Source organism: Pongo pygmaeus, chromosome 4 (assembly GCF_028885625.2).
Source record: "Pongo pygmaeus isolate AG05252 chromosome 4, NHGRI_mPonPyg2-v2.0_pri, whole genome shotgun sequence".
Lineage (NCBI taxonomy): Eukaryota > Metazoa > Chordata > Mammalia > Primates > Hominidae > Pongo > Pongo pygmaeus.
This window is the reverse complement of record NC_072377.2, coordinates 142,679,596-142,699,117: the sequence shown is the minus strand read 5'-3', so window position 1 is coordinate 142,699,117 and position 19,522 is coordinate 142,679,596. Positions and strand designations below refer to the sequence as shown.

At 42.8% G+C, this 19,522-nt stretch overlaps 1 protein-coding gene across 15 annotated transcripts in view; it reads left to right on the top strand.

Annotated features, from left to right (window-relative positions):
* BRD8 (bromodomain containing 8) overlaps positions 1–19,263 on the top strand; it is a 39,012-nt gene extending 19,749 nt beyond the window's left edge. For 9 of the 15 annotated variants that reach the window (XM_063665227.1, XM_063665226.1, XM_063665229.1 and 6 more), the window contains one exon: positions 1,779–2,159. In XM_063665227.1, the coding sequence (XP_063521297.1) occupies positions 1,779–1,838 (60 nt within the window). In that variant the 3' untranslated portion in view covers positions 1,839–2,159. Of the gene's footprint in view, positions 1–1,094; positions 1,402–1,778; positions 2,166–6,259; positions 6,539–7,996; positions 8,261–9,216; positions 9,375–13,147; positions 13,238–13,780; positions 13,850–18,142; positions 18,321–18,861 lie in introns of those variants that run through there. The other 6 variants (XM_063665220.1, XM_054488818.2, XM_054488816.2 and 3 more) reach the window with 3 other exon arrangements.
* The last annotated feature ends 259 nt before the right edge of the window (positions 19,264–19,522 follow it).

Sequence of the window (19,522 nt, the reverse complement as noted above, 5' to 3'; positions counted from 1 at the left end):
GGAGGCTGAGGTGGAAGGATTGCTTGAGCCCAGGAGTTTGAGACCAGCCTGGGCAACACAGGGAGACCCTGTCTCTACAATATTTAAAAACGGCAACAACAACAAAAAACCCTACTAGCTGTGCAGCAGAGTGGTGCGCACTTCTGGTCCCCAACTACAAGCTACTCAGAAGGCTAAGGTAGGAGCATCACTTGGGCCCAGGAGGTCAAGGCTGCACTGTTCATACCATTGCACCCCAGCCTGGGTGACAGAGCGAGACCTTGTCTCAAAGGAAAAAAAAAAAAATCTCAGTAATAATGACCACTGTGGCTGGGTGTGGTGGCTCACACCTGTAGTCCCAGCACTTTGGGAGGCTGAGGTGGGCAGGTCACTTGAGGTCGGGAGTTCGAGACCAGCCTGACCAACATGGAAAAACCCTGTCTCTACTAAAAAAAAAATTAGCCGGGTGTGGTGGCATACACCTGTAATCCCAGCTACTTGGGAGGCTAAGGCAGGAGAATCGCTTGAACCCAGAAGGCGGAGGTTGCCATGAGCTGAGATTGCACCATTGCACTCCAGCCTGGGCAACAAGAGTGAAACTCTGTCTCAAACAAAAAAAAGAAAAAAAAAAAAGTGACCACTGCATCAATAATGGCTGCTGGAATTACAGATAAGCTTAGGAGAGCTAGCCTAAAGACTTTTATTACTTTCCTCCATAAATTAACTGGCTCTGACTCTGTGTTGTTCATTATGGGACAGTGAGGTATGATGTAATGGAAGGGCATCAGGCTAGAAAACTACATGGTCTTAAGGTCATTGGATAATCTCTTGGGGCATTGTTTTCCTTGGTGTGTGATGAAGCTAATATAATGAGGTACTTGTCCAGCCTACCTCACAGGGATGTTATGAGAATAAAATGAGATAATAGATATGAAACTGGCTTGGAAAAAAAAGAAAAGCATTATACACATGCAAGGTTACCACCTTTTTATTTTCACTGTTGCCTCATGGGCAACTTATGTTCATGGACTCTAAAAATTTTAGAGTCCTTGCATATTAGAAATGTAAAAATGGCCTGGCCCAGCAGAGGTTTCAGTAATTCATCTTGCCTACAGGCTGTACCACAGACAGAACATTATCATCTCCGTTCTTTCTTATTGGCCTACAACAGTGACTCTGGATCCCCCAAGCAAAGCATTTGGCTGGCTATTGCAAGGCTGGTTAATGGGATCTTTTATCTATTGAAGACAGCAAAATATTGCACAAGAGGAAGGAGCTGGGCTGCAGGGAGAGAGCAGCAGATGGAAAGAAGCCTTCTAATTGTCCTGATCTCATGGAAAACCACTGTCAGGAGGTGCTAGGGAACTAGTGCCAGGGTCAGTCTGCAGGAAAGGCCTTTCTTGTAGGGACCAACAGTTGGACAGGTATGTTAGTCAAGAACCTCACTACCCATTGCCCATTCTGACTCTCCTACCTTTCTTTTACTCTCCTGTTCCTTTGCACATGATTTGGGCCTCGGTGGGATGACTAATAGTTATTCTGTGGGACCCTAGGTGAATTCCAAGGACCTTTGTAGTGGGCATGAGCAAGATATTCCATCCTACATTTCCTCTCATAAACTACCAGGTGTTCTTTAGCCACTCTGGGAAGACAGAAATATGCCCCTCATCCCTCTGGATTTTTCTGCTGATTCTCTTCTCCCCTCTCCCCCAAGAAACCAAATCCCCAACTTTTCTGTTGCACGGTCTCTTGTCTCCTGACCAACTCATGCTCCCTTTCTTTCTCTGCCTGTCATCTAGGATGGAGGAACCAGGGGACGCCGCTGTGCCATTGAAGCAGATATGAAGATGAAAAAGTGAAGCCTCAGAGTACCCTCTTTGAGCCGAACCTAAAATAAAAGTAAACAAGATAGAGCTTGGGCTTGCGGGCCCAGTTCCAGAGGTGGAAGTTACAGAAGAGGCTGGGCCACACGACATGAGCTGGAAAATCTCTCTTAGAGAGTTGGAGTAGCACAATTGCCTGTTTTAGGGCAGAAACCATGGGCTATGTTAATGTCCTAATGTGTATCTAGCAGATTGTAGCTAGTTTGTATTGTCTTGTCAATTGTACAGACTTTTTAAAAAAACAAAAAAAAAACCTGTGAAATGCGTGTGTATACAATAAACTGAAAAAAAAAAAAACCTCTAGCCTTTGGCTTGTGTGTGTGTGTGTGTGTGTATATTTGAAACTTGTGGTTTCTTCTGCATAACTATTTCATTTGTAGGAATGAGATTGTTACAGGGGAAAAGTGGTCTTATGAACTGCTTGCTGTAGTGAGAAGGTAAGCAACCAGAATTGAGTTTATAGTTAATATACCTTAAAGTGTTGCATTGAGCAGGAAAGACTTCCTTATTCAGATTTTCTTGAATGTTTGGGAAAAGTAAGGTTTTCAGAATTCTGTTCATGGCATTGCTTAAAGAAGATTAGAGAATGGACATAGGCAGCATTGACCCTTATCTCAGGAACATTTGTCTCACTTAATGCTATATTTGCAGATGGTATTTGTAGGATAGTGTGTTACCATTTTTTTCCTGTTTTTATGGTTAAAGACTCTGTATAAAAGAGTTCTTGGCGGCCAGGTGTGGTGGCTCATGCCTGTAATCCCAGCAGTTTGGGAAGCCAAGGCTGGCAGATCACAAGGTCGGGAGTTCGAGACCATCCTGGCCAATGTGGTGAAACTGTCTCTACAAAAAATACAAAAATTAGCCGGGTGTGGTGGCGCATGTCTGTAGTCCCAGCTATTTGGGAGGCTGAGGCAGAAGAAGCGCTTGAACCCGGGAGGCGGAGGTTGCAGTGAACTGAGATCGCATCACTGCACTCCAGCCTGGGCAACAGAGCAAGATTCCATCTCAAAAAAAAAAAAAAATACCCCAACACTTTGGGAGGCTGAGGTGGGAGGATTGCTTGAGCCCAGGAGTTTGAGACCAGCCTGGACAACAAAGTGAGACCCTGTCTCAAAAAAAAAAAAAAAAAAAGCCCAGCATGGTGATGTGCACCTGTAGTCCCAGCTACTCGGGAAGCTGTGGCTGGAGGATCTCTTGAGCCACAGAATTCAAAGTTGCAATGACCTATAATTGCATCACTGCACTCCAGCCTGGGTGAAAGAGCAAGACCCTTTCTCAAATAAATATAGTTCTTAACATTGCTGTTTGAAGGCTAAGCCCAGTTTTAAGAATTAGTGAATTTGGCCAGACACAGTGGCTCACACTTGTAATCCCAGCACTTTGGGAGGCCAAGACAGGAAGATCACTTGAGCCCAGGAGATCAAGACCAGCCTAGGCAACATAGCAAGACCTTGTCTCTACAAATAATTAGCCAGGTATGGTGGCACGCACCTGTGGTCCCAGCTACATTGGAGGCTGAGGCGGGAGGATCACAACCCTGGCCGGTTGAGGCTGCAGTGAGCTGAGATAATGCCACTGCACTCCAGCCTGGACAACAGAGAAAAAACACCCCAAAATTTAAAATCTCAGTTCTATTCCAACTTGTTAATAACTAAACTTTTTTTTTTTTTAAGTGATGAGTGACTGCCCCTGGCCAACTAAACTTTTTTTTTTTTTTTTTTTTTTTAATTCGGAGTTTCGCTCTCATTGCCCAGGCTGGAGTGCAATGGCACAATCTCGGCTCACTGCAACCTCCGCCTCCCAGGTTCAAGCGATTGTCCTGCCTTAGCCTCCCGAGTAGCTGGGATCACAGGCATGCACCACCAAGCCCAGCTAATTTTGTGTTTTTTTTAGTAGAGGTGGGGTTTCTCCATGTTGGTCAGGCTGGTCTCGAACTCCTGACCTCAGGTGATCCACCTGCCTCGGCCTCCCAAAGTGCTGGGATTACAGACATAAACCACCGCGCCCGGCCAACATTTTTAAAACTCAGTAGTGAAATGAAATAGTGCCGGGCACCGTGGCTCACACCTGTAATCCCAGCACTTTAGGAGGCCAAGGCGGGCGGATCACTTGAGGTCAGTAGTTCAAGACCAGCCTGGCCAACATGGTGAAACCCCATCTCTACTAAAAATACAAAAAATTGGCCAGGCGTGGTGGTGGGTGCCTGTAATCCCAGTTACACGGGAGGCTTGAGGCAGAAGAAGTGCTTGAGCCTGGGAGGCAGAGGTTGCAGTGACCCGAGATCGAGCCACTGCACTCTATCGACAGAGCAAGACTATCTCAAAAAAAAAAAAAGTTATGAACTTTTTATTATAAACAGATGGCTATGATGAAAAAATGAGTATTAGATGAATATCACTTTATAACAAAATAAACATTTAGATAATATGTCACACTGGAGTCTGGTCTAATAGTCAAAGTCTTCTTGAGAAAGGGGTTTAAGAGGATACGATTAGAAGTCACAAATCTTTTTGCCTTTAATAGAACTATATTAGGATGCTAAGGAAGATAAGATACAATCTTTGTGAGGCAATGGAAAGGTATTCAATTAGTCCAGGAGTTAGAACATGAAATTCCTTGTTACATGGACATGATGCAAACAAGAAAGGAAAATAAAAAGTAACATTGTAGTCCCAAAGCAGTCTGCAAACAGGCATGTGATACAAACACAAGCTCTAAAAGTTGGGAGAAGTGTGTGGAAAAGGTCCATTAAAGGACATACGTTTTGAACTGGTAGAGGTGATAAATGAGACTAGCAAACCGAATGGAAGGTGTAGGCATCTGGTGGGGGTGGTGGGTGGCAATATGGAGACAAATGTAACTAGAACAGGGATTATACTAAGGAATAAGGAGGTGTACATGGGAGTGAAGGGAACAAAATAAGGCTAAATTTGTGGAGGACTTGGGCAGATTGAGAAATTTATATTTGAGGTGATAGCTGTTATAAAGCCTTGAGTAGAATAACTATATTTGTTGAGAGCAGATAGGATTAAAGATAGAAAAGCTGACTAGGAGACTATGGCATTTGTTCAGGAAAGGATGGACACTGAGAAAACTTATTGTGGGAGAAAACTGGGAAGAGGACTTGCTTACTGAATATAAGAGAAGGAAGGGTCAAAACAGAATTGTGGGTTCTGTAGACTAAGAAAATGGTAATGGGGTCGGGTGTGGTGGCTCATGCCTGTAATCCCAGCACTTTGGGAGGCAAAGGCGGGTGGATCACCTGAGGTCAGAAGTTCAAGACCAGCCTGGTCAACATGGTGAAACCCCATCTCTATAAATATACAAAAATTAGCCGGGCATGGTGGCGGGCACCTGTAATCTCAGCTACTCAGGAGGCTGAGGCAGGAGAATCGCTTGAACCCAGGAAGCAGAGGTTGCAGTGAGCCGAGATTGGGCCATTGTGCTCCAGCCTGGGCAACAAGAGTGAAACTTCGTTCCAAAAAAAAAGAAAGAAAATGGTGACGGGGATAAGGAAATTGGGAAGAAGCAGTGATTTTGGAGATAGAGGAAATGTGATTTTTATTTTAGAAATGTTACAGCAGGTGGTAGACCATCTAAAGGGAATTGACTTTTGGATGCATGGAGAAATGAGACCAGAATTCATATAAGAAGTAAAGGTAGAGAGATTTGGGAGCCACCTGAATAGAGGTCAAAGTTGAAACCTCAAAGTATATATGTTTTTTTAAAAATACATTAATAAGAAAGCAGAGGACCAAGCAGGAACATAGAAGGTAGGGATTTATTGAAAGTTGTAAAAGGGAGACGACAAAGAAAGACATAAGAAAACCAAGATAGTGGTGTAATGAGAGCAAGGGAAGATATATTTTAAGCTTGATGTTTCTCAATATCAAGTTGGATATGACCAGAAGGATGCCAAAGGCAATCCTAAAGTGTGTTTTGAAGATTTAATGGTTCATAGGTTAAAAATATTTTGTACACTGAGGAAAATATCCCCTGCCCTCTCAATTTGTTTGCCTATGGTTTAGTTATGGATGATTTGGGCTAGAGGAAAATAATTGAGCTAGCTATGCTCCAGTTCTTTCCCTTCTTTTGGTGTGAATATGAGGAATTCCAAGTAAAAATAATTGTTAGGTAATATTAATGTCTCTATTATACTGTATTGTATGGTGTAATATCTCTGTTTTACTGACATGGGGCTTTTTCTTTATTCCCAAAGACAAATATAATTTCATCTCATGTCTCCCTTCCCCAAGATTTTAATTCTTCCTAATGATGAATACTTGAATACAAATAAATTTCTGGCCCCTTATTTTTCTACTGAACTCGGGAGATGGAGATGCCTCAGGAATATTTATTTGAATGAATTTAATGCATTTTTTCCCGTGTATTTACAGATGGGACATGAGTGGGTTTGGCTGGATTCTGAACAAGATCATCCCAATGACTCTGAGTTTAGCAATGACTGCAGGTCCCTCTTCAGCTCATGGGACTCCAGTCTGGATCTTGATGTGGGCAACTGGAGGGAAACTGAGGATCCAGAAGCTGAGGAACTAGAGGAAAGCAGTCCAGGGAGAGAACCTAGTGAACTGCTTGTTGGGGATGGAGGCAGTGAGGAATCTCAGGAAGCGGCAAAGAAAGCCAGCCACCAGAACCTCCTCCACTTTCTCTCTGAGGTAACAGTGAGCTCTTATTTCCAAAGCTGGAAGAGCCTCAACTTTCTAAGAGAATGCTTATCCTTACATTCTTCTACCACTCTTAATATTGTTTACTAAAATATAAGCTCCACAGTGGCAGGGATTAAGTTCATTGCTAGTCCTCAGCACTTGGTGCTGATACAGAATATGCACCAAATACATGCTTTTTGGGCCAGGTGCAGTGGCTCACGCCTGTAATCCCAGCACTTTGGGAGGCTGAGGCCAGTGGATCACTTGAGGCCGGGAGTTCGAGACCAGCCTGGCCAACATGGTGAAACCCCATCTCTACTAAAAATACAAAAATGGCCGGGTGCAGTGGCTCACGCCTGTAATCCCAGCACTTTGGGAGGCCGAGGCGGGTGGATCACTTGAGGTCAGGAGTTCAAGACCAGCCTGGCCAACATGGTGAAACCCCATCTCTACTAAAAATACAAAAAATTAGCCGGGCGTGGTGGCAGGCGCCTGTAATCCCAGCTGTTCAGGAGGCTTGAGGCAGGAGAATCACGAACCTGGGAGGCGGAGGTTGCAGTGAGCTGAGATCACACCATTGCACTCCAGCCTGGGCGACAGAGTGAAACTCTATCTCTAAATAAATAAATAAATAAAAATAAAAATAAAAAAATTAGCTGGGCTTGGTGGCATGTGCCTGTAATCCCAGCTACCCGGGAGGCTGAGGCAGGAGAATTGCGTGAACCCGGGAGGCAGAGGTTGCAGTGAGCTGAGATCGTGCCATTGGACTCCAGCCTGGGTAACAGAGCAAGACTCCATCTCAAAAATAAAGAATTAAAAATAAAAAAAAAATGCTTTTTGACTGAATTTCTAATACCTCAGTCATTAGGGGCCTGGGTCATAAGGACTGCTTTATGAATATCCTTGTAATTCATGCTTTTGGAGTTGTGGGAAGTTATACTTGCCCAAATTTTCCTTGAAGCTTTAAATGCTATGACTTTAAGGTAGTATTTTTAAGTGTCATTACCTTGGGTAAGGGCTGAGGACCAGAAATAAACAGAATTGGACAGAGAGTTATATGTATGCTGTTATTGAACACATTTAGGAGACCCTAGATCAAGATCAGCAAGCATCCATTTCAAATGTTGCCACTTCTCTCTACAAGTGTCTGTTGTAGACAAAATTTTCAACACTTTATTCTAGACAGCCACTCCCAATTGATCAGAGTTGACACTTGAGATGAAAAATTAGAACATAAACTCCTGGAAGAGGCAAGAACCATATCTTTCTTGTTCACTGTAGTGTCCCCACCAACCAGCCCAGTGCCTGTGTATATATTTTGACAGATTTTAGACGATTGTATTAATTAAACCATTTTGTCCTCTCAGACTTAGTCACTGTGACAGTGTTAGCATGTGGCATTGTTGATATGTGGATGATGATTTTCATTGGTGTTCCTTTGCATCTAATAATAAACTTTGATTGCAGGTAGCTTATTTAATGGAGCCCTTGTGCATCAGCAGCAACGAATCAAGTGAAGGCTGCTGCCTTCCATCTGGTACTAGACAAGAAGGAAGGGAAATTAAAGCTAGCGAAGGAGAAAGGGAGCTCTGCAGAGAGACTGAAGAGCTTTCAGCCAAAGGAGACCCCTTAGTAGCTGAAAAGCCACTGGGAGAAAATGGAAAGCCAGAGGTGGCTTCAGCTCCCTCAGTTATTTGTGCAGTTCAGGGACTACTCACAGAGAGTGAAGAGGTAAGAAAGTAACTTAAATCAGCTGTCTTGTTGATCTTCTGCCTAGGGAAGTAGAACAGGGTAGTTAGAGGGAAGTAGAACAGGGTAGGCTAACTCCAGAAAGTTAAACTACCTGGATCCAAATCCTGGATTTAGCACCAGTTTTAGCTGTGTTACCTTTAGCATGTTAGCGAACATTTTAGAACTTCAGTTTTCTCTGCAGAATTGCAATAATAGCACCCTATTTTGTGGGTTTGCTGTGAGGTTTAAATGAGATAATTCATGTAAAGCACTTAGCACAGTGCCTGGCTTATAGTAAGCAGTCAGTAAAATTTAGAATACCATCATCATTATTAATATTATCTGGCAGGCGGGGGGCAGTGGCTCATGCCTGTAATCCCAGTGCTTTGGGAGGCTGAGGCAGGAGGATCTCTTGAGCTCAGGAGTTCAAGACCAGTCTGGGCAATACAGGGAGACACCGTCTCTACAAAAACAAAAAACAAATTAGCCAGGTATGGTGGCATGTTCCTGCAGTTCCAGCTACTTGGGAGTCTCAGGGGGAGCCCAGGAGTTCAAGGCTGCAGTGAGCCATGATGATGCTACTGCACTCCAGCCTGGGCAACAGAGTGAGACCCTGTCTCAAAAAAAAAAAAAAAATTATCTGGCCAGCTAGAGTAGTTAACTCCAGGGCCCCAGGTGATCATGATGGTTTTTAAAGAATCCAATGAGAATTGGACAAATAATGCTTTTCCATTTTGGTGGAGGTGAGTGGCACAGAGTCAAAGCCTCCAGCAAGATTGTTACCAAGAACTCATTAACTTAGGTCTAGTTAAGTCAGCTTTCTTTAATTTCTTTTGTAGCTTTATATAATTGACCTCTTCTCACCTAAGGGCAGCCTTCATTTACTCTATGCAAGTAAAATTACTATGCAGAAAGTAAATCTCCTTCTAAAGTTTCTTGTTTCCTGGCATTCCTAGGGGGAGGCTCAGCAAGAATCCAAAGGGGAGGACCAGGGTGAAGTATATGTGTCAGAGGTGGAAGACCAGCCCCCTTCAGGCGAGTGTGATGATGTCTTTAACATTAAGGAGACTCCCTTGGTGGATACACTTTTCAGCCATGCTACCTCCTCAAAGCTGTAAGCATAGACTTTCATCCAAGTTTGTTAAGAGTCATACTTCTGTTTATGCCTATTTGAATCATGAAATGGATTACTTTTATAAGTTAAAGAAAATTAGAGTTGGAAAACACAAAAAATATAATTAATTAAATATAATTTTAACATCATATAAATAGAAGTCTATATGCTCTCCTGTTATAAAACAAATCTGTTTAATCAATATTAGGACTGTCTTTCAAGGCTAGGTGTGGTGGCTCACACCTGTAATTCCAGCACTTTGGGAGGCCAAGGTGGGAGGATCCCTTGATCCCAGGACTTTGAGACCAGCCTGAGCAACATAGGGAGACCGTGCCTCTACAAAATAAAAATTAAAAAAAAATTAGCCAGGTATGGTGTCACTTGCCTATAGTTTCAGCTACTCTGGAAGCTGAGGTGGGAGGATCCCCTGAACCCAGGAGGTCAAGCTGCAGTGAGCCATGATTGTGCCACTGTACTCTAGCCTAGTCTATATCCCTCCAGCCTGGGTGATGGAGCTAATATTATACAGACTATGCCTAATATACAAACTATGGTGCTTTTTTTCCTTTAATAGAGACAGGGTCTAGCTCCATCACCCAAGCTTGAGTGCAATGGGCACAATCATGACTCACTGCAGCTTGACTTCCTGAACTCAAGGGAACCTCCCACCTCAGGCTTCCAAGTAGCTGGGAATACAGCCATGGGCCACCACACCCAGCTGATCTTTTATTTTTTGTAGAGACAGGGCCGGCCTTGCTATATTGCCCAGGCTTGTCTTGAACTCTTGGTTTCAAGTGCTCCTCCTACCTCAGCCTCCTAAAGTGTTGGGATTACAGGCATGAGCCACTGTGCCTGGCCCAAACTATACCTCTTTTAAAAATATTAAAATAGCTTTTATGAACTTGAAATGGAAAATTATTTTGTTGTAGGAGACAAGGGAGAGGCTAAAAAAAATTTTTTTTTAAAGAAAAAATTAGGCCAGGCGCAGTGGCTCACACCTGTAATCTCAGCACTTTGGGAGGCAGAGGCAGGAGGATTGCTTGAGCTCAGGATTTTGAGACTAGCCTGGGCAACATAGTGAAACCTCATCTTTACAAAAAATAAACAAAATTTACTGGGTGTGGGGGCATGCACCTGTAGTCCTAGCTACACAGGAGGCCAAGGCAGGAGGACTGCTTGAACTTGGGAGGTGAAGGTTACAGTGAGCTATGATCATGTCACTACACAGCCTGGGTGACAGAGCAAGACCCTGTTTCAAAAAACAAAACAAGAAAAAAAAGAAAAGAAAAAATTATTTTGAAGTTTGTGATCTTTGTTTCTTTTTCACATCTCTTAGGGGATTGTTTATGTCAAGCTTGTCTAATCCCTAGCCTGCAGCCCAGGACAGCTTTGAATGTGGCCAAACACAAATTCTTAAAACATTATGAGATTTATGCACTGACCTTTTTTTTTCCTTTTCTTTTTTTCTTTTTTTTCCAGCTCATCAGCTATTGTTAGTGTATTTTATGTGTGGTCCAAGACAATTCTTCTTCTTCCAATGTGGCCCAGGGAAGCCAAAAGATTGGACACCCCTGGTTTATATAATTGTCTCATCTTTGTATAGATAATTATAGAACTAAAGAACACATTTTCAAATCTCAATGGGGGCTGTTTTTTTAAACAGGAAACCAAAAAAATATTAATTTTCTTTTTTTTGAGATAGGATCTCACTCTGTTGCCCAAGTTAGTGTGCAATGGCATGATCTTGGCTCACTTCAGCCTCCGCCTCCTAGGCTCAGGTGATCCTCTCACCTCAGCCTCATGAATAGCTGGGAACACAGGTGTGCACCACCACACCCAGCTGATTTTTTTGTATTTTTGTTAGAGACAGGGTTTCGTCACATTGACCAGACTGGTCTCAAACTCCTGGACTCAAGCAATCCCCTGCCTTGGCCTCCCAAAGTCCTGGGATTATAGGCATGAACCATTGCATCTGGCATGAAGTGAATTACTTTTTAAAGCAGAAAAACAAAGTTGTTTTTATCTGTGACTCCTGGCCTCAAGTGATTCTCCTGCCTCAGCCTTTCAAAGTGCTGAGATTGTAGGCATCAGCCACTATGTCCAGCAAAGTTATTTTTGTTATGGTAATAAATAAATTGTCCTTTTTCCGGCCTGTGTCAGGTCCATCTGTTGAGAGAATATAGTATGAACTGTTTTTTTTTTCTTCAGTATATCCCAGATCCACCCAGTTGTCTGTGAAAAGGCAAAACTAATAATTATTCTAGTGTTTTTTTGTTTAAGATATACAGCTGAACCATGCATATATATATATATATATATATATATATATATATGTATGTATGTATTTTTTTTTTTTTTGAAGAGCAGATTTCTTTTTTTTCTCGTAGAGACAGGGTCTCGCTTTGTTGCCCAGGCTGGGTCTTGAACTTCTGGCTTCAAGCAATCCCACCTTAGCCTCCCAAAGTACTGGGATTATAGGCCTGAGCCACTGTGCCCCACCTAGATTTCAATTTTTGGTACACAAATAGGATACAGTTTAAAATGTAGGCTGGTGAGGAATGCCTTCATTTGCTTTTCTGTAACTCCTTAAGTATGAGCAATAGAGTGCAGAGATGACATATTGTGACTGTACAAACAGCAGGAAATCTGCAATCTGAGACTTTTTTTTTTTTTTTTTGAGACGGAGTCTCGCTCAGTCGCCCAGGCTGGAGTGCAGTGGCGCGATCTCGGCTCACTGCAAGCTCTGCCTCCTGGGTTCACGCCATTCTCCTGCCTCAGCCTCCCGAGTAGCTGGGACTACAGGCGCCCGCCACCACGCCCGGCTAATTTTTTTTGTATTTTTAGTAGAAACGGGGTTTTACCGTGTCAGCCAGGATGGTCTCAATCTCCTGACCTTGTGATCTGCCTGCCTCGGCCTCCCAAAGTGCTGTGGTTACAGGCGTGAGCCACTGCGCCGGGCCCAATCTGAGACATCTTATCTCATGACAGTTCACAGTCTTGGATGGTAAATTCCACATTCTTACCTTACAATTTAGATTAAATATGAAATCTTTATTAGAAAGTGGTAGATATCCAGCCTGGGCAACATAGTGGGACCTTGTCTCTACAACAAATACAAAAATTAGCTGCAGGGCGTGGTGGCATCTGCCTGGAGTCCCAGCTACTTGGGAGGCTGAGGCAGGAAGATTGCTTGAGCCCAGCAGGTTGAGGCTGCAGTGAGCCATGATCACACTACTGCACTCCAGCCTGGGCAACAGAGCAAGACCCTGTCTCAAAAAAAAAAAAAATTGGCTGGGCATGGTGGTTCATGCCTGTAATCCCAGCACTTTGGGAGGCTGAGGTGGGTGGATCACTTGAGGCCAGGAGTTTGAGACCAGCCTGGCCAACATGGCAAAACCCTGTCTCTATGGAAAATACAAAAATTAGTTGGGCGTGGTGGTGCGCACCTTTAGTCCCAGCTACTTGGGAGGCTGAGGCAGGAGAATCGCTTGAACCCAGGAGGCAGAGGTTGCAGTGAGCTGAGATCATGCCACTGCACTCTAGCCTGGGCAACAGAGCAAGACTCTGTCTCAGAAAAATAAAATTAAAAAATTAAAACAGAAAGCAATAGATATTAATAACTAAGACTGCTTGGCCAGATAACTTAAGGGGAGATAAAAAGCTTCAGATATTAATTAGGAGCATGTCTTAAGAAAGCCTCATTACCCACCTGGGGGAGACAGAATATTATTTGTGAAGTTACTGTCTCTTTTCTTCTTGTTTTATCCTCATAGGACTGATCTAAGCCAGGATGACCCTGTTCAGGATCATTTGCTATTTAAGAAGACTCTCCTGCCAGTCTGGAAGATGATTGCCAGTCACAGGTAGGTCTCCAAAGTGGTAATAGGATTATGTTCAGAACTGAAGCAGTAATAAATATTGGAGTTTAAGCATAAAAGGAGATATGTTCATCCCTCAAATGAGCCATAGGTGAAAGGTAGATTCTGTATCTAAGCCCGATTTATCCCACAGTACCCACAGCTGCTTTCACAAGTCTGTACAAGAAATAGTTGCTGTGCCATTTGAGTTGCCTCTAGAAATTAGTTCCTATTACATGATAACATTTATATTTAAAATGTATATTCTTCTTTTCAATCTGGTGGAGTCTCTTTTTTCACAGAGACAGGGCCTTGGGAACTTTGAACAAATTTCTGAGCCCTAAATCAGTATATTGTAATAATAGTTAAATATTTTATAGTTTTGTGTTTTTTTTAACTCTCTGGCAAGGGGGAACAAATAGATTTTTTCCTAATGGTGCTGACAGTCTGCATTCCCCTAAAGGAAGTCTACTAAGAACTGAGCTACTCTTCTCGTTCCGAGTGCCTTGCCAGGGTTTCTTTATCCTCTCTGGGTTTGTCCCTTAACAGATTCAGCAGTCCATTTCTGAAGCCTGTGTCAGAAAGGCAGGCCCCAGGGTACAAGGATGTGGTGAAAAGGTCAGTGAAAAAGGGGTCAAGAAAGGTTGGTTGCTTTTATATCTGCCTTTTCATTTTTTATTTCCCATCTGTTAGATTATTTTTATAACTTACAAACTCAAGATATGTTTCATAGCCAAACAAGTTTATAAAGTTATGATGAGCTCAGTATCATATCTTCATTTAAGAAGGAATGCAGGGAACAAAAGGATGATATAGGCTTTTTATTTTGTACTATTGACTTTTAAGTAATATGATCCATTCTATATATATATATTTTTTTTTTTTTTTTTGACAGGGTCTCACTCTGTTGCCCAGGCTGGAGTGCAGTGGTACAGTCTTGGCTTACTGCAACATCCTCTTCCCAGGCTCAGCTATTCTTCAGCCTCAGCCTCCCAAGTAGCTAAGACTACAAGCATGAGCCATCTTGTCCGGCTAATATTTGTATTTTTTGTAGAAACGGAGCTTTGCCATGTTGCCCAGGCTGGTCTTGAACTCCTGAGCTCAAACAATCCACCTGCCTAGGCCTTCCAAAGGCTGGGATTATAGGTGTGAGCCTTGCTGCCCAGCCTGATCATTAATTATAATCTTAAATTAGCCTTTGCTTGTTTTTGACACTATTCTTTTGGAGCAAAACTTTAAAAGGAACCCTGCATTTATTCAGTTAGTTAGTTATAGGTATACTAAGGCACAGATGTCGATCCAAATGGAAGTTATGAACATTGGTTGATTGTAGTATTGTGTCCGGAATTGGTTCCTTCCAGTGGGTTCTTGGTCTCGCTGACTTCAAGAATGAAGCTGCAGACTCTCGTGGTGTTACAGTTCTTAAAGATGGTGTGTCCAGAGTTTGTTCCTTCAGATGTTCAGATGTGTCTGGAATTTCTTCCTCCCAGTGGGTTTGTGGTCCCGCTGAGTTCAGGAGTGAAGCTGCAGACCTTCACAGTGAGTGTTACAGCTCTTAAAGGTGGCACCTCTGGAGTTGTTCGTTCCTCCCATTGGGTTGGTGGTCTCGCTGGCTTCAGGAGTGAAGCCGCAGACCTTCGCGGTGAGTGTTACAGCTCTTAAAGGTGGCACATCTGGAGTTGTTCGTTCCTCCCAGTGGGTTCCTGGTCCAGCGGCAGACCTTCATGGTGAGTGTTACAGCTCATAAAGGTAGTGCGGACCCAAAGAGTGAGCAGCAGCAAGATTTATTGCAAAGAGTGAAAGAACAAAGCTTCCACAGTGTGGAAGGGTACCCCAGCTGGTTGCCACTGCTGGCTTGGGGGGCCAGCTTTTATTCCCTTATTTGGCCTCACCCACATCCTGCTGATTTGTCCATTTTACATAGTGCTGATTGGTCCATTTTACAGAGTGCTGATTGGTCCATTTTTATGGAGTGCTGATTGGTGCGTTTACAAACCTTTTTTGGTGCATTTTTTACAGAGTGCTGATTGGTGCGTTTACAAAGCTTTAGCTAGACACAGAGCACTGACTGGTGCATTTTTACAGAGTGCTGATTGGTGCGTTTACAAACGTTTAGCTAGACACAGAGCGCTGATTGGTGTGTTTTTACGGAGTGCTGATTGGTGTGTTTACAAACCTTTAGCTAGATACAGAGCGCTGATTGGCGTGTTTACAATCCTTTAGCTAGAAAAAGTTCTCCAAGTCCCCACCCAAACCAGAAGCCCAGCTGGCTTTACCTCTCAGTATTTTGGGATTTTATTTTTATTTTTTATTTAAAAAAATTTTTTTGAGACAGAGTCTCACTCTGTTGCTGGAGTGCAGTGGTGCAATCATGGCTCACTGCAGCCTTGACCTCCTGGGCTCAAGCAATCTTCCCACTTCAGCCTCCTGAGTAGCTGGAACTACAGGCATGTGCCACTGCACTTAGCTAATTTTAAAATTTATTATTTTTTAAATTTTTACTTACTATTATTTTTTGAGACAGGTCTCACGCTGTTGCTCAGGCTGGAGCACAGTGGCACATTTCTTGGATAACTGAGCCTCAACTGCCCAGGTTCAAGCAATCCTTCCATCTCAGCCTCCCTAATAGCTGGGTCTAGAGGTGTATGCCACCATGCCCAGCTAATTTTTGTATTTTTTGTAGAGATAAAGTTTCACCATGGTGCCTAGGCTTGTCTCAGACTCCTGGGCTCATGCAGTTCACCCACCTCAGCCTCCCAAAGTGCTGGGATTACAGGTGTGAGCCACTGTGCCTGGCCTGATATTTTTATTGTAATAAAATATTTTCTTTGTTTGAAATGTTATTAATAACTTTATTTTTCTTCAGAATATCACTGAGGAGGAATTTTTAAATTTTTTGTAGATATGGGATCTCACTAAATTGCCCAGGTTGGTCTTAAACTCCTAGTCTCAAGCAGTCCTTCCACCTCAGCCTTCCAAATTGCTGGGATTACAGGCAGGTAATCCCAGCCTATTTTGGATTTTTTTTTTTTTTTTTTTTGAGACAGTCTCACTCTGTCACCAGGCTGGAGTGCAGTGATGAGATCTTGGCTCACTGCAACTTCTGCCTCCCGGGTTCAAGTGATTCTCCTACCTCAACCTCCCAAGTAGCTGGAACTACAGGCGCACGTCACCACGCCCAGCTAGTTTTTGTATTTTTAGTAGAGATGGGGTTTCACTATGTTGGCCAGGATGGTCTCAATCTCTTGACCTCGTGATCTGCCTGCCTCAGCCTCCCAAAGTGCTGGGATTACAGGCTTGAGCCACTGTGCTCGGCCTATTTTGGATTTTTATAGCATAGGTCATCTAAAATGCTGGCATAAACCTGTATGGTAATAGAATGTAAAAGATCATGATAGGACCTTTGGAGAGTCACTAGTCTGTGCTGCTATAGCACAATACCACAGGCTGGATAATTTATAAACAATAGAAATCTATGTTTCTTTGTTTTGGTTCTGGAGGCTGGGAAGTGCAAGATCAAGGCACTGCTAGTTTTGGTGGGTGAGGTGGGTTACTCTGTGCCTCTGCTTCTAAGATGATGCCTTGTTGTATTCTGCAGAGGAGACGAACACTGTATCCTCACATGGCAGAAGGGACAGAAGGATAAGAGGGCACTCTCTTTGATATGGAGCCCTTTTATAAGGATGCTAATCCCATTCATGAAGGCAGAGCACTCATGACTTAATTACCTCCCAAAGGCCCCACCTCTTAATACTGCTGCACTTGGGATTAAGTTTCAACATGAATTTTAGAGGGGATACCATCATTCAAACAGTAGAGACAGAATGATACCATCATTCAAACAGCAGAGACAAACTTCTTTAGGAATGAGGAAACTAAAGCTCAGAGGTGCTTGGTCATGACTTGCTCGTGATCAACCAACAGTTAATAGCAGAGCTAGAACTAAGCCCCAGATTCTTACCTGCAGTTCAGTCTTCTTTCTACACTGCTGTGCCTTCTCTTATATATCTACTTGCTGTGTCTCATTAATATTGTCTTAATATTCACTTGATCCTTTTTTCATCTCCATGAAAGGAGAAAAAAATTATTCTTAGCTTTTTATTTGTGCAGTAAGAGAAGTGGATTAAATAATATATGACTATACATTGTAAAAAGCAAATAACTACTGTGTGATAAACTGATCATTGGTGCTCTTTACAACTTTGGTACCTGGGGCCAGCACTCCTCCTCTGATAGTAGAATATAGTGGCTTGACCTGTGGGCTGTGGAGTCAGGCTGCCTCTGAATTGGAATTCAGGCTGTGTGCCTTTCAGTGAGTACTTAACCTCTTTAGATTTCAATTTCTTCATCTGTCAAATGGAGATAATAAGGCCGGGGGCAGTGGCTCACGCTTGTAATCCCAGCACTTCGGGAGGCCAAGGAAGGTGGATCACCTGAGGTCAGGAATTCGAGACTAGCCTGACCAACATGGTGAAACCCTATCTCTACTAAAAATACAAAAATTAGCTGGGCATGGTGGCGCGCGCCTGTAATCCCAGCTATTCTGGAGGCTGAGGCAGGGGAATCGCTTGAACCTGGGAGGCAGAGGTTGCAGTGAGCTGAGATTGCTCCATTGCACTCCAGCCTGGGCAACAAGAGTGAAACTCCGACTCAAAAAAAAAAAAAAGATATATTAATGATACCTACCTTACAGGTTTATTGAGAGGATTAAGTGAGTTAGTATAGAAATACAGTGTTTGGCCTATTGTAAACAGGCAAATATTAACTGCTGTTGCTATTTTATTATCTGATGAGGGTTGTTATCTTTGCTACTGTTTTCATTAAGAACTGGTTAGTTCTTCAAGAGAACATGTTAGGTTATCATATATTCCACATGAAGGTTTGATTTTGTTTTTTCTTGGCCACCTACAGACCCATGGACTTAACTAGCCTGAAGAGAAATCTCTCTAAGGGTCGGATTCGCACCATGGCCCAATTCCTGCGAGACCTGATGCTGATGTTCCAAAATGCTGTAATGTACAATGACTCTGATCATCATGTATACCATATGGCTGTGGAGATGCGGCGAGAAGTCCTGGAGCAGATTCAGGTACTGTATGTAGAGACCCTATAGCCTCTGGAATCCTGATTTCAGAATGCCTATGAGAATAAAGGTGATTTTGAGGTGACTTTGTGTTCTCAGAGTTTATTTTTAAAGGTGATTAAGGCCCTGAAGGATTGATAATGTGCCTGCTGGTTTGGAAAACCCTGAGCCTCAGTAAGTCCAGCTTTGATAGTGAAGTAGTCTAGGAATGCAGGCAGCAGTGAAGAGCTCTCAAGAGAGCTGAGGATAGACAAGTAATGGGAATTCCCGCTGCCAGAGCCTCAAGTTAAGGGCTAAACTCCAAAGAGGCTGGAGTCACTGTGTATTTTTTGGTTGCTTCATCTGTTGATATTAATGTATGTTCACACTTTCCCATCTTTCGGGGATAAGATATAGTAGCTAGAAGACATTTGTGGATTTCTTTTCTGGGTAGCATCATACTTTAAAGAAAAAAGTATAGTTGAGTCTATTTGCCAAAAAAATAAACTTGCAATACTTTAGTGTTTAAGGTTCATAATAGCTTGCTATGTGTTCCTTAACTCTTTAGGTACTGAATATTTGGTTAGACAAAAGAAAAGGCTCAAGTAGTCTGGAAGGAGAACCAGCCAACCCAGTGGATGATGGAAAACCTGTTTTCTAACCTGGAGCTGCTATCCTGACTTTTTCTAGAGTTTGAATCTCTCGCCGAACTCTGACCTAGAGAGGATCCTGGTACTTCTTTGCCATGTCCCTCATTTTCTTTTCCAATAACAATAATGCCTTAACTCACAACCAACGAGTCAAAGATGCATGTGGACATAATATAAACAAAAAAAGGGGAAGCTGAGGTTTGGGTTTATGCCATAAATGTTGCCCACATCTTTGTTCCATAGGCTTGATTTAAAGACAATTCCATTAGATCTTTTCTAAGCCTTTTACTCTATAAATAAATGTCTTTACACAAGTGGAATATTGCTTTTTAATGACTAGATAAGCTGGGCATAGAGGGCACAGCATCATCTGGTGAAATGAAGGGTATCTGACACGGGTCTTCTTACATATACCGCCTGGAAAGGAATGGTAAGGGGGTTCTTATCATTTGTAGAGTAGGGATAATTGAAGCATCCTTCAAACGGGCAGAAGGATGAAATAAGATAAATTATGAGTAAAATGTCGGAAAACATCTAGTGCTCTAAGAGTCACAAGGAGAATAAAAGTGACTGGCTGGT